The sequence below is a fragment of the Natator depressus genome, chromosome 9, assembly GCF_965152275.1.
Source record: "Natator depressus isolate rNatDep1 chromosome 9, rNatDep2.hap1, whole genome shotgun sequence".
Lineage (NCBI taxonomy): Eukaryota > Metazoa > Chordata > Testudines > Cheloniidae > Natator > Natator depressus.
The window spans coordinates 52,401,948-52,429,356 of record NC_134242.1 but is presented as its reverse complement, the minus strand read 5'-3'; the positions used below and the strand labels follow the sequence as shown (position 1 = coordinate 52,429,356).

Sequence of the window (27,409 nt, the reverse complement as noted above, 5' to 3'; positions counted from 1 at the left end):
TGTGGACATAAAAAGTCAATCGCTTCCCTCAACCCATTTCTCTGGAAGGTATCACCTAACAGTGTCTGTAATAAATTTGAATTCGTACAGCAGTTGCTCCCTTTGTAACAATTACAGATTTTTGCTAGTTTTGATCTTGTAGTATTGCATTAGCTCTTCCAAAGATACCTGAATGTTGCTCCATATTTGTTGGATTAATAGATTTGGTGGAGGGAGCTAATGGGCACACAAAATGATGTGGGTTTTGGACATGTTGAAATTTTGTTGTTTTGTGCATGATGATGAAAAGAATGGGAAAATGGTTTACTGGGTATCTACTTTGTATTTCAGGATGTTTGAGTAGAAATTGTGATTGGCATTCTCTTGCACCTTGACACACACCTCTGTGCAGCCAGAAGTATTACAGGTTCCCTCCCAGTAACCATCTTTACTCAAGTTCAGAGGAGAAGTGTTTTCAGCCTCAACAAAGGCCTTTGCTATACTATGCATCTTGAGCTTAAACTGAACATTGCGATTGGCTGGCAGTAGCCCAGCAAGTGGCTCCAGTATTTCATAGCCTTCTGCCCAGTTGCTATAATTCTGCGGAAAAACTGGCCACTTCACTTCGGTGTTTGGGCAAGAGATGAGGTAGTTGAAGATGTAACTGTAGTTGCCTGGATCTGACTTCTTCTTGGTATAGATTTGAAGAACAAACTTTCCTGCGTGGGGGAGATGGATCTTAAACTCAATTTGGTTTCCTCGATGGATTTGCATGATGTGCCGCCTTCTCATATCCTCAGTCAAGCTAGTGTTATCGCAGTGCAGTGAGGGTAGGACACTTATATCTTTACCCAGCGTGAAAGTGATGGAACACCGCCCATCATTGGTGTGAATTATGGGGTCAGGGTGTGATGGCCTCAGGAATCCTTTCCGCTCTGTGAACCAACTGGGTCCAACAGGTTGATATAGGTCCTTTGGGAAACGCATGCTCTTGTCCACAGAGTTGCACTCTATGATGTATTCTAACACACAGTTGTAGTGATCCTCTGAGCTTTTGCAGGGCTTGGCAAAGACCTGTAGTTTGTGATTCCCAGTCTTCTGGGGATAAATCTCCAGCCTCATCCCATTCTTTTTTAATGTCATTAAACCATGTTCCTTAGTTCCCTGCAGGCTAAATGTAAATAATAGCGGAGCACGACTCTCAATAGAAATAGTTGCTTTTCCGTTTACTGTGAAATACAAAGAAAATAAACTGTTCAGGAGTTTCCTCCAGTCTGTTTATATAAAACCCCTGCACAGTATAACCTGAAGGACTGAGTGTCAGTGAAATGAAAGGGCTGCAGTTGGCTGGATCTAACTTGTCAACCACTAGCCAAATCAGTGCCCCCCCCCCCCCCCCCCCCCAGGAACAAGATGGAGGTGGTTGTTTTGGGACACTTGTTTATCCGATTTTATATTAAGTGAGATGAAGCTGGTCAGTGCTCATGGATCCTTTGGAAGATGGAAGCCTGTGTGAACTCTGGTATTACATCTCAAGCTGCCCACACTTTTAGGGACACCGGAACTGCCAGGCTGGATCAGACCCAAAATCTAGTCCAGTATACAACAGTGGCCAGCACCAGCTGCTGCAGAGGAAGGTGTGAGAGCCCCGCCATAGGAAGAGATGGGAAAATCTGCTCTCTGTGTTATCCTCATCCTGATCTGTAGTACCTCAAGATTGATTTAAGGCCTGAAGCATGAGGGTTAGTATTCGTTATGACAACTCTGGATATTTTTATCTTTCATATAACTATCCACTCCCCCTTTTTAATCTTGCTAAGTGCTTGGCCTCTTGGTTGAAGCCCCTGAACAGCTTGAGACAGTTCTACTTTTGCAACCCTACAATAAGGCCAAGATTAAAAAAAAAAAAAGGGGGGGGGGAGTACCCTAAAATTCAACTCCTAAATTAACAGCTAGCACCTAAATAAATGACTGATGCCAAGGGGAGCTGCTGGTGCCCAGTCCTGAAAACCAGGGTGCTTATTTAGACATTTATGGTAAATAAGGATTTAGGAGTGGAACTGTAGACACCCATTTTTTAAAAACTCTTGCCCTTATTTTCTAGCTGGAGTTACAGCTAAGTGATGAAAGAATTAACTGGAGCAATTTATGTACCTAGTGGCACCTGGAGGGTGAGCGAAGCCCAAGTGAAGATGAAGCCCATTGTGGGGAGAGCTGCATGATGAGAATAGAGGGAGGAAGCCATCTGAGAAAGAAGGTGCAGGGAGAGGGGAAGAACTATATAGTCCCTTTCTGGTGGCTAGGGAATGGAGGAAAGGCCTAGAAAGAGCCAGATGTACAGAGAGCCAGGTGAGGGAAAGGGACTGAAGGAAGGCCATGGTAGGAGGAAGTCCAGGGAGGCAGCAAGGAATCTGAAGGAGCAGATCTGTTGAATTTGGAGCTGGGCTTCCAGAGAGAGAGCCTGGAAGGTGTTGCTCCATACATGCTGAGCCTGGGAAGGGCTGATGAGTCTAAGAATGAGCTTAGGTAGGGACAAAGAGCTATGTTCAATTGAGTTGAGTTTATTGTACTCCTGCTCTGGAAGGGATGGGACTCTGTGACCTGGCTGGAGGGTTGAGTCTCAAGAAGAGGCAGACCATTGCAGAGCCAGAGAGGCTGGGGATGCTGAAGGAGGAGGGCCTGCTACACCACACTATGAGAGGGTGCGCCAGTGATGAGTCCACTCTATGAAAAGCTGCTAATATTGGGCTACTTAAACTAGCCCCTATGGAATTTGCAATAACATTTCTGATTTCACACTGTTGGGATTGAAACCGCAAGCAGATGATATTCATTGGGTATTTCTGTAGTCCCCTTAGCCTCGTGTAACTATGGTTTATCCCAAACAGCCAAAAATTGGGCCCGCTGGGGAAGAGAGCCTCTCATGCTACCTATTTGTCAGCAGTGAGTGGGAAATGTAACTCATCCAGATCTGTACAAGACACGAGCGCTCTGTAATGTCTCCTGTTGGGTGACGTTACCTGTTTGGATGATGGACGTGCCTGGATGTGCAGCCAGCATGCCCAGCTTGTAAAAGTGAGTCTTGTATGACATGTTGTTCTCAAACTCTTTCAGTGTCAGAGCTGGCTTCAGGAGCTGCCAGTTGCTGTTGTCTGGGAAATGATCATTAATAAATAGGGCCGGGTGCGTAAGAAAATAAAACTCATTATATCTGGAACAAGAGGGAAGAGGTTAGCAAAAAATGGAAAGTATTTAATAACTTGTAACATCTTTCAGCCATGCATCTCAAAAATTAAATGTAACACTATTCTAGAAGTGAAAGCAGTGTGGAATGTTGGCAATGTGCCCAGCTGCTATTGTCTCATTAAATAGACTGCTGCTACGTGAATAGTGGGGGAGAGGAGAAGGGCCCCCTCCTACATTGCCTGTGTAACCCAAAACTCCCAACCAAGTCCCATTTTCAGTCCACAAGGCAGTGTCTCTTTATTCAATCCCCTCATCCACAAACCACCACATTAAGGCTTATCTCTTGCAGATATATATGCGCATGTTTATCTTTAAGCACAAGTGGCCCCCAGTTGACTTCAGGGGGAAAGTTTTTATATGTCAAGTTAAGCATGTGCGTGAGCATTTTCAGGATTGGAGGCTTAATTTTCAGATGCTCTCTTATGCAAATGTATAACACGCTCCAAGGCCCCTTTTTACATATATGAAAGTGCAGGGATATCAGGCTACAGGATTCAGAGGCAGACTCAAACCATTCAATCAAAATACAAGATCTGAGAATGATGCCCCTTCTATAATTGCATTTGGGGTGAACCTTACACTGGTTTTAAAAGTAATGGCAAAGTGCTCTTAGGAGTATGTGGTCTGAATTTTTTTTTTTTTCCAGGAGCAGCTGTAAGTGTTCAGCACCTCTGAAAATCAGACTGATAGTTTGAAAAAGAAATAGTGTCAATTTTTTTAAAAAGCCCCCAATATTTCATTTGTTTTTTCCTTCTGCCACTAGGCAATTGTATTGGAATTGCCTGTTTAATTAAAAAATGGAGGATTTAGGAATTTGAGACAATTGAGTGATTTAATATACAGGGCACACCTTAAAGCTTTCCCATTAGGCTTACAATACTACAAAACCTAGTTTTACAGTGTGTTTTTTGGCCATTCATTTAAGTATATGAAATAACTAAAGACCCAACCACATGTATATACTTCAATTTTAATCCAGAATAAAAGCAGAATTTTGAACATTTTTGAAAGGCCAAATACTTTAATGTAAGTATCTGGGGAATATATTAGCAGGTGTTGGGATTGGCTCATTGCTCATGTTACCCCATCTTTTTAAAAGGTAGTCAAGGTCTGCTCCATGTAAGGACAATAGAGAGCGGGGATTATCTTCAGTTCCAAGTATAATCCTGCAGCGAGTTGTTGAATTCTGGAGCTTTATTTGTTCAAAGGCCCAATTGTAGGTGCTTTTTGAAAATTTTACCCCTGCAGCCTCCGTCCTGTTGGCAAAAGTGACAGGCCCATATCTTCAAGCACCTTTAACTCCCATTGATTTCAGCTCCTCAATACTTTTGAGGATTTTGCCCTTAGAAGCCTTAGGTCCCACTGACTGTCATTGAGACTTAGGCTCCTAATTGGCTAAATTGTTTTGGAAAATGAGAGTGAGGCTCCTAAATTACTTAGGGGCTTTGGGAAATGTTACCTTAGGTGTCTTTGTCATAAGATTAAAAAAATACAGATAACAAAAGGACTGAACCACAAGCAGCTGCTTCTCCCCCCAAAACCAGAAAATACTAAACTAAAGCTGAATCCAGACACTGCCCCCTTGCTACACACATTGGCCCTCTTTGTGCCCCATGTTGACATAGCTCTGGGTGTTAAAATAATAAATGGTACCATACTGAAAGGTGAAATTGCTGCACGAATCATCAACTGAGCCACTTCCCCAGGTGCTGTCCAGCAGATGCCACCTTCCATCAAGGTAAACTGCATTCCAGGCATGGTTACAACCCTCTGTAAAGGACTGTCCGAGTCTGTAACTGTACCCTTTAGAGTATCCTGATAACTCCATGCACTGTACACCTGCAACGCTGAGGGAAGGAGGGTATTACAAAGCAGCATCTTATTCATCGGGGCCTTTTCATTTTTATACAGTTGAAATCATGGAGTTGCACAGGGGTGACCATGAAAATTAGTGTTTCCATCAGCATTATAACCCAGAATCCTGTAGTCACCTAGTTCTTTCTTCTGATTGTTAGCCCATCTGCCCTCATTGCTCACAGACGAAATACTGATTTCATGTGCAGTGTCTATCTTCTTGGGCTCGACTGAACTGCGGTTATAATCCTACCAGCCCAGGTTGGACAGCGTTCCCTCAGATATCTCCATGTAGGAGATACATTCTGTTTCTTCCAGTCATGAAACATGCATTCTGGTTGAGCCCTGCATGGCTAGTGGACTTGAGCAGAGATTGTCTTTACTGGGCTGTGACGGATAAAGCCTCCCAGCAGGAATCTGAGTACCAGCATTGATCCAACTGTGTTACAGTCTGTTGACACCTTTCTGATATAGAGTAAGATTGATCTCTGACCATACCTTTTCCTGAGGGCTTGGGCAGTGTATTCTGTTTTAGTAGAGGGTATCTTTTTTTCCATTCCTTGTATGATTCCTCTCTCTAGTTTAGTGTTACATCCACTATGACAACCGAGCATGCTTAATTTCCTCCATCTTGTTACTCATTGGAGTCGCTTCCAACGTTACCCAAAATTAGAGACAGCCATCAATTTTCAAGATGGTGGCTATCAGTCTCTGAAATAAGTGATCCCAGATTTTTAATGTTGCAGTAAGGCATCCTAGATTTTTTCCTAAATGGAGGGAAATTGGTTTTAAAAAAAACCAAAACAGTTTGAGTTTTTCTCTGAGAATGCAGTAAGGAGGTGGTGGGGGAAAGATCAGTTCATATTATTTTTATACAGAATGAGACAGAACCCATCCACTGGAATAGACATTGTTATGCAAATAAAATTAAAATAGATTTTTGTATGAATCAGTGTCTGTGCCATGGGAGATCAAATAGGATCTAAACACACTGGAATCCTGTGAACGGTTTGTCCAAATTTGCTTCATTTAAGCAGAAGATTGTCCTCTGAATAGGTTGGAACTGAAATTTTTCTGTTTTATTGAAAAATCTTGTATTAAATAGAGCAGATACTTAAAGCAATAAATTATTTGTATTTTAGAAACAAGATTATCTGTGGAATGTGAATTTAACTCAGTGAGATGCAAAGGAATTCATATGGCAGAAATAAGGAGAGCTACACAATGATGAATGGATATTTGGATAGTAGCAGGTGATGTAAAGAAATTTAAGGTGGACAACTGACGTACCGGCTGTGAGTTCACAGTGTGCTGCTGCTCCACAAAAAACTAGAGGCATTCTTTGACCTATAAAGAAATCTCCTGTAACGTTAGGGTGGTAATAAGGCAGTTTAACACACAGGTCTAGTGAAACCTTAATTTGGATTGTTATGTATTGTTTGTGTTGTGGTTGGGCATAGGAGCCCCACTCATGGACCCCAGGATGCTATTGACTTCAGTAGGCTTTGTATCAGGCCCTATGAGGAAGATACTGTTTTAGGGAAGGATCAGAGACTGCAGTGGTACTAAAAATGGAGTGTGATGAATTGAGAGCCAGTGAAGGAGCTCAAATTAGGTAGTCTGAGGAGAAAGGAGAGGTGAGGAGTGACATGCTACCACTATATAAACACATTAAGGGGCAGAGACTTCTTTATATTATCTGGGAAATAGGGTGATCAAGATTAAAGGCCTTCAAAGAAAAAACAAAGATAAAATTCAGGGTACACATGAGTAAACATTTCTTAAACATGTGCTTTAGCCTGGCATGGGATAGACCGTAACACAGAGGTAATGAGGGATGGCCTGTCAGTGGAAGTATTAATCAACAGGCTGATCAAAAGTAGAGGGAGAATTATATCGGAAACCTTATTGATGGTGCAGAAGGCCAAACAAAGTGACCTACAATGTCTTTGCCAGTCCTTGATCACCTGTGAGCCAAATTCTGCTCTGTTTCACGTCAGTAAATCTGGAGTAGCTCTGTTGATGTGAATGGAGGTAGCTTGGATTTACACCGGTGTAACTGAGATCAGGAGCTGGCCCATTGACTTGAAGGAAGATTGAAGATAGGAATTGCCAAGTAGTCTAGGTGAGTTGGGTATCTAATTCCTGTAAGCCCTCTGAAAATCCCAGCATTTAACATATCTAAACAGAATGCCAAGGGTCATATTCTGCCCAAAATTACCACCCCTGCAATCCCATTTAGGATGAAATTAGTAAAACTATCCCCCAAGGGTGAGAGAAACTAGAATGTATTTGCGATTCCCAAGGGAAGTGGTAGATGCACTACTGCTAGAGTAATTTAACAATGGACTGGGCAAAGTGCTGGCTGAATATAAAATATAGGAACAACCCTGTACTAGCAGGAAGATGAACTAAACAGGTTTCTTACATTTGTCATTTAAATGCTATACAAATAAAGTAAATTGTTCAGAGTAAATAGGGAGAAGTGTGAGGAACTCAAGAAATACCCAACAAAGCTAGAAGACTGGACCACATGATGGTGGATGATGACATTAAGTGCAATGTAACGTGGATTGGAAGAAATGATTAAGCTGATTGCATGTGGTGATGCCATCATTGTAAGTTCAGTGAAAAATTTGCTCAATGCACAGAGATAATTAAAGCAATAAAAGATGCTGGCCTTTGTTAAAAAGAAGATAAAGAACATGCAGACTAATATGGAGAATGTTACACTGCCTTTATGTATCTGAATGGCACATCCTTCCCTTCAATTCTGGGCTCAGTTTTGGTGAACTCATCATAAAAAAGAGGGTGGGTGGGTAAGAGGGGAGAGAAATGTTCCAGAGAAGGACAACAGCAATGGTACATGGCACTTAGGGGGAAGGGGATTCCATATTAGAGACTAAAATGATAGGACTGTTGAATATGGAAAAGGTAGAAAGCAACAGGAGAAGGCCAGTTGGGTGCCTGCATGTACTCAAACCCATAATGCCTGCATAAGGGCACTCTATGATCAGGTCTACACTGGAGACTCCAGTCAGTTCTGCTGAAAATTTATTGTATTGAAACCTGGGAAGTGCAAATACTTGTGTATATTAATACTAGCCATGCTGAGTCAGGTCCCATGTCCATGCTAAGGCTGTCCTAAGCTGATTTATCTCATCATCACAAACAATGGGGTCACAGAAAGAAAAGGAGTACTTGTGGCACCTTAGAGACTAACCAATTTATTTGAGCATAAGCTTTCGTGAGCTACAGCTCACTTCATCGAATGCATCTGATGAAGTGAGCTGTAGCTCACGAAAGCTTATGCTCAAATAAATTGGTTAGTCTCTAAGGTGCCACAAGTACTCCTTTTCTTTTTGCGAATACAGACTAACACAGCTGCTACTCTGAAACCTGTCAATGGGGTCACAGTGGTCCCAGAAAACAAGCCATTGCGTTTTGCTGACTGCCACCTGAGAAGCTAATTTTGGATAATTAAATATTGCTCAAGTATTGTAAAAAATCATGTTTACATTCATTTCAAAAAATGTTTGATTTGGGTGCTGACCTCCCAATACCAACCTCCTAAAAATGCCCTGGTCTTCATTAATGGCCTACCTTCCCCTGCTACGGGACTCTCATCTGGTCAGCCATAGGAGGTTTGCCAGCTGAAGAGAGATCCACCCATCATTTGTGCCTTGAACCCTTGTCCACACTGGCACTGAAGAGACTGAGGATCAATCAGTGACATGAATGGCAATTGTGTGGTGCTCAGTTCACTCATTACAGTTGCTTCAATATGGATTTAAGAGCCTAATTTTAGGCCCTCATTTCTGAAAAATGTGGCCCTTGAAACATCCGAAACCAGGAGTTCTGCTCTTTCCCTACTGCCTTAATAGTTAAAGACTATCTGAATTGTGTACAAGGAGGGTAAGATGAGGAAATTAGATCGTCTTTCTAGAATGGAATGTCTTTGTCTGGCAACAGAAACAGAGGAAATGTATTATGGGTTGAGTTAATCCTTGTGGGTTGGGCATGGCCTCTGTCTTACATTCAGGATGAATGTAAAGAAACCATTATGATCAGGTGGCTGAAACAATTGCAGTAGCATCCAAAACACAGACACATGCAAAAGCTGAATAGAAGCTGAATCATGTGGCCCAAGAGGTTTCAAATATAGGGGCTAGGCCTTTGATTGGTGGAGCTGGTTTTACTCGTGGGGGAACTCTGCGCCAAAAAACTAAAAATTCTGCAATAAAAATTAAATTAAAAATTCTGCGCACAATATTTTAAAATTCTGCATATTTTATTTGTCAAAATAACACAATATAATCACACCAGTTTCAATTATTTTTGGTCATTTATTTCAAAATACCTATCAGCAAATATGTCTGTAACAATACAGACAACAAAAAAGATTCAGGAAATGTTTTTTTGACAAATAGATTCTTTACTAGGCATATTAATACAGAACTGTGAGTAATAATTCATTTAAACTACAATATGCAGCTGTATTTCCCGCGCCACTCAGAAGCAGAGCAAGGGCTTGGGGGAGTCGGGTAATGAAGGAGCTGAGGGAGAGGGAAGTAAATTGCTGGGAAGGAGCCTGGGTGTGAACTTGGAGGTTTGTTGGTTATGGGTGGGAAAAGTATGGAACAGGTTTTTTTCAGGGGTGGGAAGGGATGGTTAGGGAGCTTCCCCCATGCAGACCCTGGTTGACCCCTAGCCTCTCCCATTCAGTCAGGCATATCTTCCCCGTCCACATGTGTCCCTCCACCCCCACTAAGACACCCACTCGCCCCATCCCCATGTGGCCCTGCACCCCTCCCCCTATCCCTATGTGTCCCTGTACCCCTTCCTCCTGTCTCCATGTGTCTCTGAGCCCCCACCGAGCCACTCCCATGTCCCTATGTAGCGCTGCATCCATCACCATGTGGCCCTGCACCTCCCTTCCCCCCCCCATGGCCTTGCGCCTCAACTCCCATTCATCCCCTGCCCCAGTCTGTCTTCCCCCACTAGCCCTTATGAGCCCCTGTCTGACCTCCACCATCCAGCAGCCCCATACTCTCTGTCTCCCCATAGCCCCTGACCTGGCCTGACAGGGGCTGCAAAGACGGCAGGCTCTTTCTCTTCCCTGGCTGGCCGGGTGGGGCTGCTTTGTTCTATCGCCACCTGGTGGGCAAAGGGTGGAACTGCAGCAACATTTTGGCAGAAGCTTTTTTTCTGTGCAAAAAATTTAAAATATATGTGGCTCACTAATTATGCGCACGTGCAGTAGTGCAGAATTCCCCCAAGAGAGTGAGTGAGAGAGAGAGAGAGAGAGTGTGTGTGTGTGTCTGAGAGAGGGCACAAGCAGACAGTAACAGAAGGCTGGTAATGAGACCTTGAGACTAAGAAAGCTAAGAGAAAAAGCTTTTAGGCTTGGAACAGCAAGCAAAGAAACTGGTTTTGTTTTATTTATTTTTTCTTTCCCTCAGCTGTGTTCAAGGAAATGGGACCTCGTACATTCTTTGTAAATAAACAAAATTGCATCAAAAAATACCTATTACCAATTTCTCCTAACTGGAACAATCTATAAAACACCAAATTTTTGGCTAGCCACTTGAGTGAAAAGAGGTAACAACTGTCTGTCAGGAGGAGAGTGTACTGGGCCAATATCCGGTTGGTATTTGATAAAGACAAAACAGACTGGATGCCTGGGGGTTTTGTAAAATCACAGAATGAGGAATCAGTGTGGAAATGTTTCAGTAGTGAGTAGATGAGTGGAGAGTGTGAATAATACAAATACCCTTGGGAATATTAATTATTAATAAACAAAAGGGTTTGTTTCTCAGTACATTTTTCTAATTACATTTGGAAAATCTAGCAATAACTGTTACATAAAATGCAATTATAAAATCATAGTTGATTATCAATTCATAATTTTAATATTTTCTTTTAAAAAGCAGAATAGATACCCGGAACACTGAGTTGTTGGCTAGAGGCATTCTCCACATTAGCATCTTACAGAATATTTTTAAAATGTCAGTTTCCCTCACAGTAAACTTCAGTTATTAATGGGAATATGCTTCCGGTGGTTCTTGGGTGGGGAGAGAAGTCAGTAATTACTGATATGTGCCAATTAAAATCTGATTTTCCCAGGCTTACATAAAATGGGAGTCAGTGTGTCAAGAAGTTGATGGAAGGGGCTCCGTTTGGAAAGGGACCTTGGTAGCCCAGGTTCCTGCTAAGTGCAAAATTAATTTCTTATCACTATCATTAGTTCATGAAACCAAACTACTATAAACATTTGGGGCATCAGCAGTGATTCCCAGGGTTTGCTTTATACAAGAGCTGTATCCTTTCTCTACTGGGGACGGAGAAGTGCACTGGAGAAGCAATTTGTGCTTCATTCATACTAAAGGAATTTATAGTTTCTGCAATGAAATGAGCCTCCTTTTACATGAGCTGGATATATAATTGGTTGTCAAGCCCTACTCTAAATCCTTTAAGAGCCAAACCCTGCTCACTCATTGAAGTCAACAGGGTTACTGGCATGCGGAAGGTGAACAGATGTGGTCATGAAATTACAGCACATATGCAAAATGGGGATAATGATACTGACCTCCTTTGTAAAGTGCTTTGAGATCTACTGATGAAAAGCATTATATAAGAGCTGGGTATTATTATTCTGATTTAGGTGTGGGGCGTTTTGAAGAGAATATTGGAAAAGCTTAAGCCTGGGCTTCAATGACTACCTCTTGCATGTGAGTTGGTTGCAGATAATGTTCTTCAGTATTTCAGCCTTGCCATTCTTTTAACCTTCAGATACACAGCTACTCCAAGAAAAAAACCACAGCCTCTTCTAACTAAATTATCTCCATGTATTCATCTGCCATTATGTTAATGCAATGCGAAGCTCAGCAGATGGCACAAAGTAAATTATGCTGGGGGGTCGGGGGTAGGGAAATCAAAATTGACCTTTTGAGGACTTGCTGTTATTCCACAGCATAGTCTGAAAGAGAAAGTTTCAAGTCCTGTTTAAAGTCATTTTAGGTGATGTAAAGGGAGATAGAGTAGGCACAGAAATGACAGTATTAACTCTCCCGGGGATTGAATGTTTGTGATCTTATTTACCTGCACATTTGTTGAAAGAGCCCAGCGTACCCTGCACAAACGCTCTTCCCAGTGCGAAGGACGTCCTTTGGCTCACAAGACCGCTGGGCTTTGTTATGGAAGCCCACAACATCGTATTCTGGAGAAATGAAGACAAAATAAAGTTCCTCCAAAAGCCTGCGGCAAAGGGATTGACGAGCAATAGAAAATGTTTGGATCATTTTCATCTCCAAGAAGCACAAACAAAGAGAAATGATCTGTATTAGGAGCTGTACAAAGATGTTTCCTCTGTAAATGTCTGCTTTGGGTTCTCTCTGCATGCATCTCCTAAGGAATTAAGTTGCAAACCTAGGCTCTGATTCTGCAGTCAGATCCAAATGGGCAGACACTTATTTCTGTGCAAAGCCAGTGTGTCTGCTTAAGGATCCATCCCCAATTGCAGGATCATGGCAGTAAAGGGTAAAATGTAAAGTCCTCAATATCAGAGAAAAATCCTTGAAAGTATCTAATCAATGAAAAACATGGAACAGTTTGTTGTGAGTGCATCACACATCAATGTGGGTAGAACTGGGTAATTGTCACTTTTCCATGGCACCAAAACTTAATGAATTTAGGTCAAATTTGGCAAATTTTGGCCTCCCAAAATAATTTTTTTAAAAAGTCAAAATAGTTCATTTGAATCATTTTGAAACAAATGTGCTGAAAGATGTTTTGTTTAGAAGTTTATATATAATTTGAAAAACACTCAAAAGAAATGAAACACTGAAACCAATTAGTTATGGATCAAAAAACATCTGAAAATAACTAATCCCTCCCCCCAACATTTTTTAAATTATTTTATTTCATTTGGGTTTTTTTCCCTTTTGTGTTTTTGTTTTCTTTTCAGCCTGAAAAATGTTAGTTTTGGTTCAAAATGAACCATTTTTTTTCGTTTTGCTTCAGTCACCCAACTGTAAAATCAATGATTCGCTCAGAGCTAAATGTGGGCGGGGACTTTATAGTTTGAGCTGCAGGAAATATTATTTTCAAAATAAATACAAAAAATGAAACAAAGCAGGGTTTATTCCAGGCAGAGCTAGAGAAAGTGGCCCAGGAAAGTTAATTTGAATACCTAGTAACCTTGACTATGGCCATAAGTCTTTATAAAATATGAACATATTTGTCTGACAAAGGGTTAAGGGTGCCATCAGCACTCATGGAACATTCCTCCTTCCTTGAATGCTGTTCAGGAGAAGAGAGACTGTGAGTGCTGCACAGAGTGATGAAATGCTGCAACTTGACTTTCATCTGAAAGACTCCATTAATATAATTGCCTTTAAGTCTGCTCCTGAGGGCATGAGAGAAGGGAAGCTCTAGAGTAGTGATTTCCAAAGGCCCCTTAGTGATCTGTGGAGCACTGGCTGTTGGGATACAGAGAGAAAGCTGGTCACATGGTGCTGGCTCCTTGTTTCCAGCTGCTAAAGTGCATGAGATGACACAGCTAAAAATACATGCAGTGCTTTTTTCTAGAGGGAGGATACACATGGATGGGAGGCGAGATGTTCAGGAGACGCTCTCTTTTTTAAAATGTGGCCCAGACCATGACACGGTTTGTAACAGCTGCTCTACAGGATCCCCTTTAGAGGAATGAAATGTGCCAATCCAAAGGTCATCTACTAGCCAGAACTTGACACATTTAAATTCCTGGTTCCAAATTGTAATCCATTGTTTGCAAAGGGGAAGTCAGAGTGTCTGCCCTCCTGCATGCCCATCACCAGGGAGGATGGAAAGGGAACTGGGACAAAGAGCTGTGAAACAGGGTGGTGGGAATAGCACATAACAGTGCATCAGAGATATCCTAAGAATGTGAATGGGAATAAATGGATTCCCAGGTATTATAAATCAAGCAAGTTGTTCTGATGGGATCTTCAGTTATAAGAGCATTTTTTAGTTTTGTCCTACAATGAACCTCAGAACAGAGAGATTAATGCAAAACCTTATAATCCTTCTCTTCCCAGCCTCCTCCTTGTTATACAGAAGAATCCTCATCTTTTGCTAAATTATGGTATTTGTTCAACATGTGATATGTTCTCATACACTTTTAGGAGGATAGACTTTATGATCAAATACAACTATTCCATCTCCATAATGTATGTTTTTAATTGGCTTAGGTATGTATAAACATAAACGTCAATTAAATAGGTGCCTGAATTATTAGAGGCCCACTGGAATGCGTTGTGGTAGCATGACTCAGTTTCTCTGTTACATTGCTTATTTTAAGCATTTCATGAATAAATAACAGGCATGTCATCTAAGAGTGAATATAATGGGGGTGTATGAACCCCGCACTGATTCACTGGGGTCTCTAGGAGCCTGAGCCCAATTAGGCGACAGGGTGGCAGCATAATTGGTGATCAAATGCACCTGGGAAGGAGCACAGGGCAGTGGGGAAAAGGCCAGGGATGAGACCCTGGAGAGGTAGCTGGGAGTTTTATCTTTTGGACTAAAGGCAGCAAGAAGTCTGGGAGGCCTTGAGCCAGAACCAGAGGGTTCTGAGCCAGGAAAAAGCCTGGGATGATGGGGACATTGAAGCCTGGGGCCAGAGCTAGGTTGTCCTGAGCCGGGGGAAGCCAGAGGCAGTTGAAGCCCCAGAGGCAGTAATGGTAAAACCTAAAGCCACTTGGATTGAAGGTTGAGAGGCTGCAGAGAGAGATGAAACGGAACCCTGTAGTGCCTCTCTAGATAATAGATGGCAGAGGAGCTGGCCCTCTAAGGGCTTGTCTACACTTACATTTTATAGTCTTCTAACTTGCTGTCTCAGGGGTGTGAAAAATCACTCCCCTGAGCGCAGCAAGTCAGAGCGCTTTAAAGCACTAGTGTAGACAGGCTCCAAGCACTGGGAGCTGCGCTCGGAGGTGCATTACCAGAGGTGGATTACCAGGAGCGCTGGGAGACCTCTCTCCCAGCGCTCACACGCAACCACACTCGCACTTCAAAGCGCTGCCATGGGAGCGCTGCCTCGACAGCACTTTGAAGTTTCCAGTGTAGCCATGCCCTAAAACTTCACAAACTAGAGGGGCCTCCCCCTCTATATTTTAAATGTCTTGATTTGTAAGCCAATCTCATGTCTTTCTAGGGTTTGACTCATAATTTTTGAACAAGTGGGGTTGGCAGCTCCATTATTTATCATGGTGGTGGTTGACTGCACAAATCTACAATGTATATTTTAAAATGTAATTCAGGTGGAGTTGAGGAAAATGTTTTTCCTTGTTTTAAGGCATGTTCAGTCCAGTCAAACCTCAGAGTTACGAACACCTTGGGAATGAAGGTTGTTCATAACGCCGAACAAAATGTTATGGTGGTGGTTTTAAAAATTTACAACTGAACATTGATTTAATACAGCTTTGAAACTTTACTATGTAGAAGAAAAAGGCTGCTTTCCCTTGAATTTTTTTTTAGTAGTTTAATACAATACTGTATTTGCTTGTGTGTGTGTGTTTGTGTCCTGCTACCTAATTGTGTACTTCCAGTTCAAAATGAGGTGTGTGGTTGACTGGTCAGCTCATAACTCTGGTGTTTGTAACTCTGAGGTTCCACTGTATTGTGCAGTTTTTTGTACCAGTGGTAAATCTACTTTGCACCTCTGAGGACTGGGAAACTCCTGCTCTGGGAGCGTTCACTTCTTGGCATGGGTAGCTGCAGCGCATTTGTTGCCAGAAACAGACTTTTACTGGAAATTCTGTGTTCCAGTATGAACAGGCTTCACGCTGAGGTTTTTAGTTACATGCTTTCGGTAGAAGAATACATTTGGTCTATAAGTCTGGGTGAGAGAGAGGGAGTTAAACATGCCCTTCTCTTGGGCCCTGATCCTGCACAGGAGTAATCTTGCAGGCAACTAGTGCCACTGACTTCAATGAAGTTGTGCAGGTAAGGATCGTTTGTGTGCTTTGCAGGGTCAGAGATGGTTTGCAGACACAGGACTTAGCTTCCTGGCAAATTAAACACTTAAAGAATCACACGCATGTTACAGAAAGTAGCTGAAAAAGAATATTTATCACACCTTGCTGAACATGCATGCTCTCTTCTGCATGTCTCTATCCACTTGTGCATAAGAAAAAACAGAGGAGCCCACTGTTTGTAAATGGCAGTCATCTGCCTTATTTGTTCAAGGCCAGAGTCTGCCCAGCCCATACCTGGTGGTGCAGTGTGTAAAGAGCTTCCACCCCCACACAAACCCACTTGTGTGGTCCACGTAAAGGTCAGGCAGAACTGCAGCCCCTAGTGGGGTGGGGCAGGCACAATGTGAGATCATGGCTTTTCTATCTCCCATCTCCCCCTGCCCCTCAAAATAAATGTGTGTGAGCTAGCAGAGCTGGCTGGCAACAGGGGAGAGGCTACATGTCACAATCATGGTCTTACTGATGTTACAACCTAGCATTTTTGACGCTGCAGTCACTGGCATGGTGGGGACTTGTGCTGTGGCATGTCTGAACAAATCAGGTGGAAACTCAGGCTTGTCACATAGGAGGAAATCATTGACACACCACCCTGGTGGAAACTGGCAGGGATGGGAGAGGAAGTACAGACGTATAGATAGCAAGATAACCTCTCAATAAAGTTCTGGATACTGACAGCAGACTTTATTTATCCAGAATGAACTGTGGGCTCCCCTTCTCCTCCTCCGCCCCATGTGCCCCCTACAAACCTACTCACAACATGCAATCACAATATAATGAGAGTGACAGCAGCAGCATTGTCTGCCAAATGCTGTGGGAATCCAGGACCTCGGCCTACCTATGTGATGGCATATCCACATCCAAACGGCTCTGACCTTCTCCAGATCAGTCCGGGCTTCTCGAAGCAGGGCTTTCACCAGTTCCTCTATGCTGTTCTTAACACTCACCTGTTTTTGTACAGAGTAAGATTAGAGGGTTCAAGTGAGAAAATACTAAAGGGTTTCCACCTTCCTGTTGAAGTAATAGGGGCCCCTCTATGACATTTCTTTTGTTTCTGCATGTTTGGCAGCGCCTCTGATCATTTCTGCACGGCTCTTGATGGGCAGTACCAGTACCTGCTCTGTAACAACTGCCTTTTGAGTTTGCTCATTCCCCAACTTACTGGAAGCTGTCTTGGTGAGGGACTCCAATGCTCATGAGACTAGTTCCTTTTAAAGGCAACACAGATTAGGATTATTATGGGCCAGACATGTTTAATCTTCAAGGCAAAGATCACCTTTTCATCACAGAATAGCTACCCTTACCAACCAATAAAAGGACAGTATTGATGCATCTATGCTTATTACATCCTTCACAAAGCATATTTTGCTTTTAGATCTACACACACACACAAAATCTTCATCGATGTCACTGTTTGTTGTAAGAGCCAATAGTCATATATCACCACTGGTATTCCCCATCGTCCCCTGCACACACTCTGATTTCTATTGTCTCTTAACAAAGCAGCTGTGTTTTTTTTTTTTTAACTTGAGCTTCAGATGAGTCATCAGTGGAAATTCAAAGCTGTAAGTCCACATTGATAGTGACAGATATTTTTGGTCATGCTTTTTTCCTGAGTAGGCTATTTCCCAGTTGAAATGGCCAGGGAAAGGTATTTTCAGTGTAGTTTTGGGGCAGACGTTCTGAAAGCCTAGGTCAAACTGAAGGACATCATCACCTCATTCTCCTATGGAGCACCTCAGTCTCCCAGGGAGGGAGCGAACTCCTGAATGACTGAAGACAGTGTGGTCTTGTAGGAAGACTGAGTTAAATGAGACGTACCTTTGATGCATAGGCATCCAGTTTCTCAAATTGCTGCAGGTCTAATGTCATGGATTTCAGACTGGATTTGTCCCATGGATATGCTGGAAACAAACATGGAACAATCATTCCAGAAAGGAGAGGCTTTGTAACTGGCCAAACATCAGAGCAAGAGCTATCAGCAGAGTTTCCCATCCGGTGACTGAACTTGATGTTTGTGCATCAGATGACATTTGAATAGGACCCTTCTGGTCTGTAGGTATCTGCTTTATCAGTTCCTCCCATCCAAGACAGTCAGATCTGCACTGTGCATGTCTGAGCTGGGAGTTCCTCTTTGCATATTTTGCACAACGTAAACTGCACAGAAAAATCTGACAGTAAAAATAGGGTCTGATCTCCAATAGGTGCCCAAACTGATAACACTAGAATATCAGACCTAGAGCTGGTCAAATAGTATTCATCAAGAGCAAGCTTCTGATATCCATAGTCCTCAAGTAGTCTCAGTAAAATATATGGCACTATTTGACTGATAAAGGCTCTGATCCTGCAAAGCACAGGAGTAACTTTACTCATGGAAGCAGTGCCAGTGAAATCAATGAGGTTACTGCTGTGAGTAAATTCACTGATACATATAAGCTTTGCAGGACTGAGATTTAAGATTCTACTCAGCAGGGAAAAGGAAATAAAATTGCCCTAAATTTATGTGATGAATACTGTAATATTTTCAAATGAATTATTCTAATATTTCCCCCTTATTTCACCAAGTATATATATCTGATTGAATATTCCACACATAATCACTTATTCAATGGATAGCACCCCAAAATTCATTTGAATAGTGAACAAAAATCTTTTTTTCCTGCAACCACCACTTAGCAGGCCATTCTAGCAAGTCAAAGCTACAAGAATCATGCCCTTTGCGATGCTGGGATTAAAAGATTCTTCCAGATATTGCTTTATGGCTGTTAAATTGCAGGGAGGCAAGAGGGAAGGGGGAATAAAAGAGATAATTAGAGTTTAAATTTTTATTGTTTGAATTCTGAGTGCCAATAAATAGCAAGGGAACTGCTTAAAGTGTAAGGGTTGGTAACCTCACGGCACCCAGCTGCAGTGGCATGAAGAAAGACTAAGTTATGTTACCAACCAAGTGGAGAACCAGGGATGTGGAACTGTTACACTATATGTACTGCTATGCCGCTGGAGGTGAGGGTCATCTGTCAATAGCAAGGATTGAACCTGTGACTCAGGATCACAGAAGCATGAGCCTTTACTGCAATACGCAGCTCTTAAAGCCTGCCTGAAGCAGTCTGATCAATCGCTATCTGTGGCCTAGGCACCACTAGAGGGGGATGGAGCACCACATTGAGCAGACATGAGTGGTTACATACAGAGCACTTGTTAGCTCCCATCTGCAGGAGCACCATCAACGGGAGGCAGGAATGACAGTCCACAGGCCATCCCAGACATGCAGGGGCTGCCAGAACAGGCTGCCTTCTGTGAGGTGATGTGTGAGTACAACCTCTCCTGCGTGAGGAGATAGTGAGGAGATGCAGCTTCACCGGCTGCTAAAGTGCTCTGTTCAGGTCCTAGTATCGACACTCCTAAGGTTGGGACAGCTGCTATCTCAGACATTGGCTTGTTTGCTGCAACCTTTGACTCCTGCATAGGCCATAAGACCACCCTTCAAAAGGATGGCCCCAGGTAGAACTCAGTGAGACCCCTTAGTGGACTAGTCTCTAGTCCTTTGGGGAACTGGGGCGGGTCTCCTCTTTGGCTCTGGTTTAAGGCTAAGAAGTAAACTGGTTTCCTCATCCTTAGTGGAAAGTGTGCTCCCACGCTAGATCTGGTTAATGGAAGCATCTCTGTTCTCAGAAGCCCCGCCGTCACTGGCCAGTTAAGTGAGCAGAAATCTCTGAGCCTCGATTCCTCAGTATTCCCCCAGATTTAGTTCAACAGCCTTCATTGTAATGGGAGAGCCAGCCAGCCAATCCAATCACAAGCAACAGGCATCTTCTGTTACCTACTGGGCCAGATTTGCCTAAAACAGTGTGGGAGGGAACAACATCTGTTTTTCTAACAGGCTTGTTTGTTTATCTAGGTTTTCACTGAAAAGGGGCTATTACAGTGACCTAAAGAGAGATAAAGCAGATTTACACATTTGAAAGGTTCTTATTCTATTCAGCTCTGAAAATTACTTCTTGCCTTTTGGGAGCCAAATGGGTTTTTAAAATTGGTTATCAGTTTTCGTCTTTGTCAGCTTATAGCTGCAAAGGTTCCCCACAGACACCAAATCCACAATAACTCATGTAGTCTGACACTATTACCTTGGCAGTTAGAAATATGTAGCAGGCCCATTTGCAAAGCAGACTTCTCAGTTATGTTGCACATGCAGTCTGTCTAAAACACGCTTGACATCCACCAAACCATCCTGACTTTGAATCCCAGACAATACTGCGTGCAAAGCAAAGTATATTTAGAGTGACAGAAATGAAATCATTCATTTGCTGTCAATGTACTTCGATATAGTTGTTTTTAGCCAGTGCCACATCATTTCTGTGATCAGCATGAGTCCTATTTCTAAAAGTGAATCTGTGTCCCATTGGGGGTGCTCACTGCAGTGAGGAAACTATGCTGTGCTAAGCAAAGAAAGCCACAATACAACGGATAGTTACCATGCAGGTCTTTTCCACCAGGCAGGGGCATTCTGCTCTTCCTGTTCTCTTGAAAACCTAGAAGGTTGCCAAAATTGAGGTAAGATAAACAGCAGAGAAGTAGAAAAGGGTAGAGAAAGGTAGTGTGTCTATGTGAAATACATGGAGGGTTGAAAGACAGGCTTTTATTTCCTTGTCCTTAGCCCTATGGTTCATATCATGTTGCATACAGCCCATGAGGGAGGTAGATGGAATCAGCACAAGATAGAGATGAGTAAAGAGAGCTTCCCCTCCCATCAGTCCTATGATCATGAAGGTACCAGACAGCACATTCACAGTCAGATATCTTCTATTGTAGGCTGAAGGCTGGGAACATTGTGCTCCATCTTGCCAGCGAGCCAGCCAAATCGCTTACTGTATAGAAGAAATTCAAGTCTGTGTTCCAGAGAGATCTTATCTTGTGTTAACACCTGCAGCACAGTTATTAAATGATATCTTCCCAGAGTGAGCTACAGATCAGCTGGAGCATGTTCTAGGGGTGATGCAGCCTCCAGAAGGTCATCAAATGTGAGATATCTGTAGTTCTGGACGAGGCCCCACCTCCACAAAGAAAAGGATTTTGTTCTCACTACCAACTGCTCCTCTTGATACAAGACCCAAAAGCTGGCAGAGCACAACCATCATCTGCCCAGCAGGGAGTCTGGGCACACGTCCACCTCTGAGTAGCACAGTCATCATCTGAACTCAGCTGCTGGCAGCCTCTCCAGTGCCCCAAGAAGGCAGGCCCCATCATGGGAGATGTTGGGCCAAACTTATGGCTGGAGCAACTCCACTGAAGCTGGACTAGTGTTTCCACTCTCACAAAATACGCTGTAACCAAGCAGCCTCACCTTTGTTATCCAGGCCTGTCAGACTGGGCAGCTTGCGGACTCCTGCAATAACCCCCAGACAGAATTAGTCAAGAGTTACCAGTGGAAGAAAACTCTACTCGTCATCCCAGCAACCTCTCCCTGTGCCTAAACAGCTCTGCGAGCACCACGGGCTCCATCCCATTCCTATTAAAGCTCATGGAATGTCTTAATTTGCACTCAGTGGGTTCAAGCCACAGACACACTGTGCATTTTCTCCTTTCCTCATGGAGGCTGCCACCCAGGCACACTGTCCTGAACAGCCCAGTTAATGCTGTTACATTGATCAGAATGTAGAGGGTGCTGGACACTGTAGCTTTCTCTCTATCAAGGCTACTTCCAGTCAGGAAAAAGTGCATCTGTTCCTCTCTTTAACTGAGTCTAGGTCAGCCTGTGTCTGCTCTGTGAGCTGGGAAAATATTGAACTGATGGACTTGGATTGCCATTTTATTTGCTATTGGGTACTACAACAGGAATGGTGCCTTACATTTCAATAGTTCTTTTCTTGAAGAATTCCAAAATGGTTTATCTGGAGTGTTCAAAATTCATGTACACCCTTCCAGCCTCAATGATCTGCTGGCTTCAAAGAGTGTAAATAAGGGTAAAATGTGATAGTGTCTGACTACAGAAATCACTTTGCCCATTACTAAAATGCAGCCACCTCTGGGGCCAAAACACAGGTGCCATTCTGCACCAGTAGCACTACGCAACAGTCCTGCCAAGGGGAATGCATAGGAATCACATAGGAATGCTTGAGATTGATTGTAGTGGGAGTGGCTGATCTAGCTACATTTGTATAGGCCTTTCCACTTCAATCCTCCTGTTTTGGGTTATGTATAACTTTCTGAAACTTTCAACTATTGGGCTGCAATTTCCCATTTGGTCTTCAAAGCTGAAACTTTGTTTTGTTTTAAATGTAAGTAAAAATGATTTAGGTTAATCCATTTTTAAGTATGAGGGATTTGAAAAGGGAACCATACACTTACAATATCTTTTTAAAAATTATTTTTTAAGTTATAAAGCAGCTGGCGGTTGGAAGCTTAAATGTGGCATGGAAGTAGTGGTTATTGAGGGGAACAGTCATTGGGTGTTCCTGTGATCATTAATTTGGATTTGACTGAGTTATGAACTTTGGAAAATCACACTTTGAGCAGTGTCATCTTTCCGTTACTTTCATCATTGATATACACAGACAACAAGCTAACAGGTTTAACACTGTGGTAACCAAATGAGCTCCTCTTCTCCCTGCTCTCTAGTGCAGCCGATATGCCATGTTTTAGCTGGCCCAAATGTTTTAAAAAAGTGATGTACCTTTCCCAAGGGAGAATTTCTTGAACAGCTGTGGGGTGGTATTTCTAGGATGTACCTCGACAGTCACATGAGTTCCTGCAACAAACAAAGAGTCAAAGTGGGCAAGGAATGAAAAAGCAACTAGCAAGTGAAAACATATAAGACTGAAAATATCAAAAATTACTTTTCCAAGTGCAAACCACATTCATTAATATTGTACCAATACTAAACTAACTCATAGGGCCTCCATTTCTTCCTTTCTACCTTAACATCCCCCTTGTCTAACTTTCCTTCCCCTGCCTGTTTCTTCTCTGTTTGAAAACCAGAATATCTTTAGTGGGCTGGTGCCTCAGTGCAAATGATTTGTCCACATGCCTTCCATGAAGATATATTTGTTCTGTTATTTTTGAATGAAGTGTACAGGTTTGCAGCACTATGGACAGAATAAGTGGCAAAACAGTGAAATAAGCAAATCAAAAATGATCTTATGCACTTCAGATTCCTGTGTAACAAATATTAAAACATTCCCCAGCCTCTCTCCCCTTAACAATGAATTGGAAACTGAGTCAGAATTCTAAGAGTGCATAGCTTGGTTTGAAAATATTGTTGTGTGTTTGACTTGATACCGCACAACATTTTGATTAAAAAACTAGCATTATATTAAATTAACATCTGCAGTGTTGTTGTAGCCATGTTGGTCCCAGGATATTAGAAAGACAAAGTGGGTGAGGTAATATCTTTTATTGGACCATCTTCTGGTGGTGAAAGAGACAAACTTTTGAGCTACACAGAGCTCTTCTTCAGGATTAAATGGATTAAAAACTGGCTAACTAAGGACTCAGAATGTAGTTGTAAAAAGGGAATCATGATCGAATGGGTGTGTTCCTAGAAGGGTCCCACAGGGATCAGGTCGTGACCCTACTCTGTTTAACATTTTTATCAATGACCTGGAAGAAAACATTAAAATCGTTGCTGATAAAATTTGCAGATGACACAAAAATTGGGGGAGTGGTAACTAATGAAGAGGGCAGGTCACTGACTTAGAGCGATCTGGAACGCTTGGTAAACTGGGCACAAGCAAACAATATGTTTCCATACAGCTAAATGCTAAAGTATACATCTGGGAAAAAAGAATGTAGGCCATACTTACAGGATGGGGGACACTGTCGGGGAAGCAGTGACTGAAAAGGACATGAGCCACCAATATGAGACTATGGCCAAAAGAGCTAATGCAATCCTGGGATGCATAAACAGGGGAATCTCAAGTGGGAGCGGAGAGCTAATTTTACGTCTGTATTTGGCACTGGTGTGACTGCTGCTGGAATACTGTGCCCAGTTCTGGTGCCCACTATTCAAGAAGGATGTTGATAAACTGGAGAGGGTTCAGAGAAGAGCCATGAGAATGATTAAAGGGGTAGAAAACATGCCTTAGTGATAGACTCAAGGAGTTCAATCTATTTAGCTTAACAAAGAGAAGATTTAGGGGTAACTGGATCACAGTCTGTAAGTAGCTACAAGAGGAACAAATATTTTAATAATGGAATCTTCTATCTAGCATAGAAAGGTCTAAGATGATCCAATGGCTGGAAGTTGAAGCTAGACACATTCAGACTGGAAATATGGTGTAAATGTTAACGATGAGAGTAATTAACCATTGGAACAATTTACCAAGGTTATGGTGGCCTGTCCATCACTGCCAATTTTTATATCAAGATTGGATGTTTTTCTAAAAGCTCTGTTCTAGGAATTATTTGGGGGAAGTTCTCTGGCCTGTGCTGTACAGAAGGTCAGACTAGATGATCACACTGGTCCCCTCTGGCCTTGGGATCTATGAAAATCAATAATGGTACAATAATGACCTTGCAGGAAAGCATTTATCTGCAACCTGGGTATTATACTGTACTGTGCATGCAATATTGTGACCTCGGGGCTCAACACTCAAGATTTAGGCCAGAGTTACACTATAAACGTTGCTGACATAGCTTATTTTGTCCATCAGGGGTGTGAAGAGGTGTGGCAACAAAAGCCCTTCGTGTAGACAGCTGTACTTTTGCCGATATAGCTTATTTTGCTCGGAAGGTGGCATGTGGTGGAATGAATTCTACCAGCAAAGCTGCACTTGGTTGGTCTGAGCAGTGTCCTCACTAGGAGTGCTGTGCTAGCATAGCTATACTAGAAATGCTTATTTGCAAAAATAACCCACTTTGGAAACCAGAAAAAAGTTGATACAAAAATTCCACAGAAAGTTTTAAAAAGCAAAAAATCAGTTTTGAAAACCAATGGAATGAAAGTCTCTGAAGTTTTTGTGATTTATTATTATTATTATGCATTATTTATTAACATCATCATCCCTAATCAAGACCCACTTTTTTAAGGACCAAGAAGGCTTTAAATATCAATTTTAGTATAGTACAGATATACAGGATGAATCAAACCTAAGATGGCCCCATTATAAAATGTAAAGAAATAATTTGAACCAACGGACAAACTCTTGTTACTTTCCTTGTTCTCTTAAGGTCTGCTCTACACTAGGAGGGTTTTGCTGGTGGAGTTTTGCCAATATAGTTCTACCGACAAAAGCCTCTAGTGGGGATGCAGTTAAAATGGTATGAAAGGGCTTATACCAGTATAGCTTATGCTGGTTTGGGGAAGCAGCATTAGCCATATTGGTATAAGTGCAGTTATGTCAATATAAAGTCATCTACACTATGTCAGTATAAAGCCATCTACACCAGCTTAGCTATGTCAAGTTAAAAAAAAAAGGCACACCCTTAATCAACAGCAATACTGGTAAAACTTTAAATTGTAGACCAGGTCCAAGATTCTTGAAAGAATTGTCCAGTGACTCTTCATCCTTTGCAGTCAGATTATAAAAAATTCTCAGATTTGTCTCTTGCTGTGGTGATGTTCTGGGCAAGTTTTCTCTCATACGAGCATAAATAAGAGATGAATGCTGCATTGCTACAGAAAATCAGTGTTCACTGGCTTACCACCTACCTTCGTTGGTGAAGGAAGTAATGACTGGTGCCTGCTCGTCAGGCTGCATCTGAACTGGCTGGCCTGTTTATATGAAGAAAACATCCCCGTGATTAGAATAAAATGGAATTTTCTCATCCTACAGCAACAGAGCACCAACCACCAACCAGATTTAACCAGGTTAAATCTATAAATGTGGCGCACCAATGAGCTAAATGGCACTGAGATTCTATTCTATAGCTTTTATAGCTTGTAAAGCTAATTGATACAGCAGAGCTCAATATGTGCTGTGTGAACCAGTTTCTGGGCTTCAAATGCAAGTGGAGTGAACAAGGGAGTGCTAGTTGGGAATAGTCCATGCAATTCAGGCATTGGTGGCGAGACCCTGGCTGAGGAAGTAGGGAAGGAGGGAGAACTCTCTGGAGAGGCATGGCTGGCATCAACTGAATTCCGTTTTATTGAAATGTATCATACTTGCATAAATAGTCTAGTTCCGTGTTTCTCAACCTTTTCAGATTGGCAACCTCATATTTGAAGTCAAAAATTTGCACTACCCTCTTACATTTACTATATAAGTAAAACATCTATCAGTAATTAGTATGTGAGTGTTTCAGTAGGTTGACAGAAAATACATGACCTTGAAATGGAAGAGGTGTGCAGGGAGTGGGAAGTGAGATTTTCTTTGCTTCAGATTGAGATAAAGTTTTGAATGTCTTGTGACCCTGATTGCCTTTCATGAGCTCTCTGGGGGCCACACCCCATTTCTTGAAAAACATTAGTTTAGTGGTAAGGACCTGGACTGGGTGTCAGGAGACCTGCATTCTGTTCCCAGCTGTATAACGTCGAGTAACCTCCTTTCCTTTTGTTTGGGTAGATTATAAATTCTGTGGGGCAGGGACTGTCTCTCACCGTGTGTGTGTACAACACTGAGCAGAATAGACCCTGATCTCAGTTGCAGCCCCTAGGTGATGTGGTCATACACATGGTACTAAATAACATTAATCTATCCCACAGGGCTGCAATGACATTAAGCTAGCACAGTCAGCAAATGCCATTTAACACTGAGCAATATCTCGCATATAGACTTGGACATTAGAACCTGATTCACTGAGGATGAACGTTGGCCATGACGCTGGGGTTATCCCTTACTTTTTTTCAGAAAGTGTCATGGGATCTGTGTCCCGACAGCAGAAGGAACCTCACTTTAACAGCTCATCTGAAAGGCCAGATACTTTTCGTAATTCACAGTTGACATGGATCAGGCCTGTGAATTATGAGATTTTTGATGCACTGTATGTGGCAGCAGTGTGGGTTTTTTTAATGTGGCTCAATCTCAGTTAATGTCATACCGTTTGTAAATATTGCAGCAGCACCAGCTGCTCCATGGTGTCAGAGTCCTCATAAAGACAGGAATGTGGCTGATTAAAGTGAATTTATTAACCCCTTTGGTGCTGGTGCATTAAGAGCTGGCTATTCCTTTTGGCATCAGTCTGAGCATATGGCTATACTTGCAGATGTAGAGTGCTTTGAGTTAAACCAGCCTTCGTAGAGCGCAGTCGGGAAAGCACTGCAATCTGTCCACACTGACAGCTTCAAACGCACTGGCGTGGCCACATTTGCGACACTTGCAGTGGCATTGGGAGTGGTGCATTATGGGCAGCTATCCCAGAGTACAATTGACTGCAACGTG

The 27,409-nt window shown here is 42.4% G+C and overlaps 1 protein-coding gene across 1 annotated transcript; it reads right to left on the bottom strand.

Annotated features, from left to right (window-relative positions):
• Positions 1-291: 291 nt before the first annotated feature.
• KY (kyphoscoliosis peptidase) lies at positions 292-25,789 on the bottom strand. Its single transcript, XM_074963032.1, has 10 exons — positions 25,741-25,789; positions 22,765-22,839; positions 21,436-21,477; positions 20,567-20,623; positions 17,916-17,998; positions 16,933-17,041; positions 12,181-12,298; positions 4,884-5,072; positions 3,000-3,190; positions 292-1,208 (listed from the first exon to the last, which is right to left on the bottom strand). Exons 1-10 carry the CDS (start codon positions 25,787-25,789, stop codon positions 304-306), a joined length of 1,818 nt encoding a protein of 605 aa, XP_074819133.1. The 3' UTR covers positions 292-303.
• Positions 25,790-27,409: the final 1,620 nt, after the last annotated feature.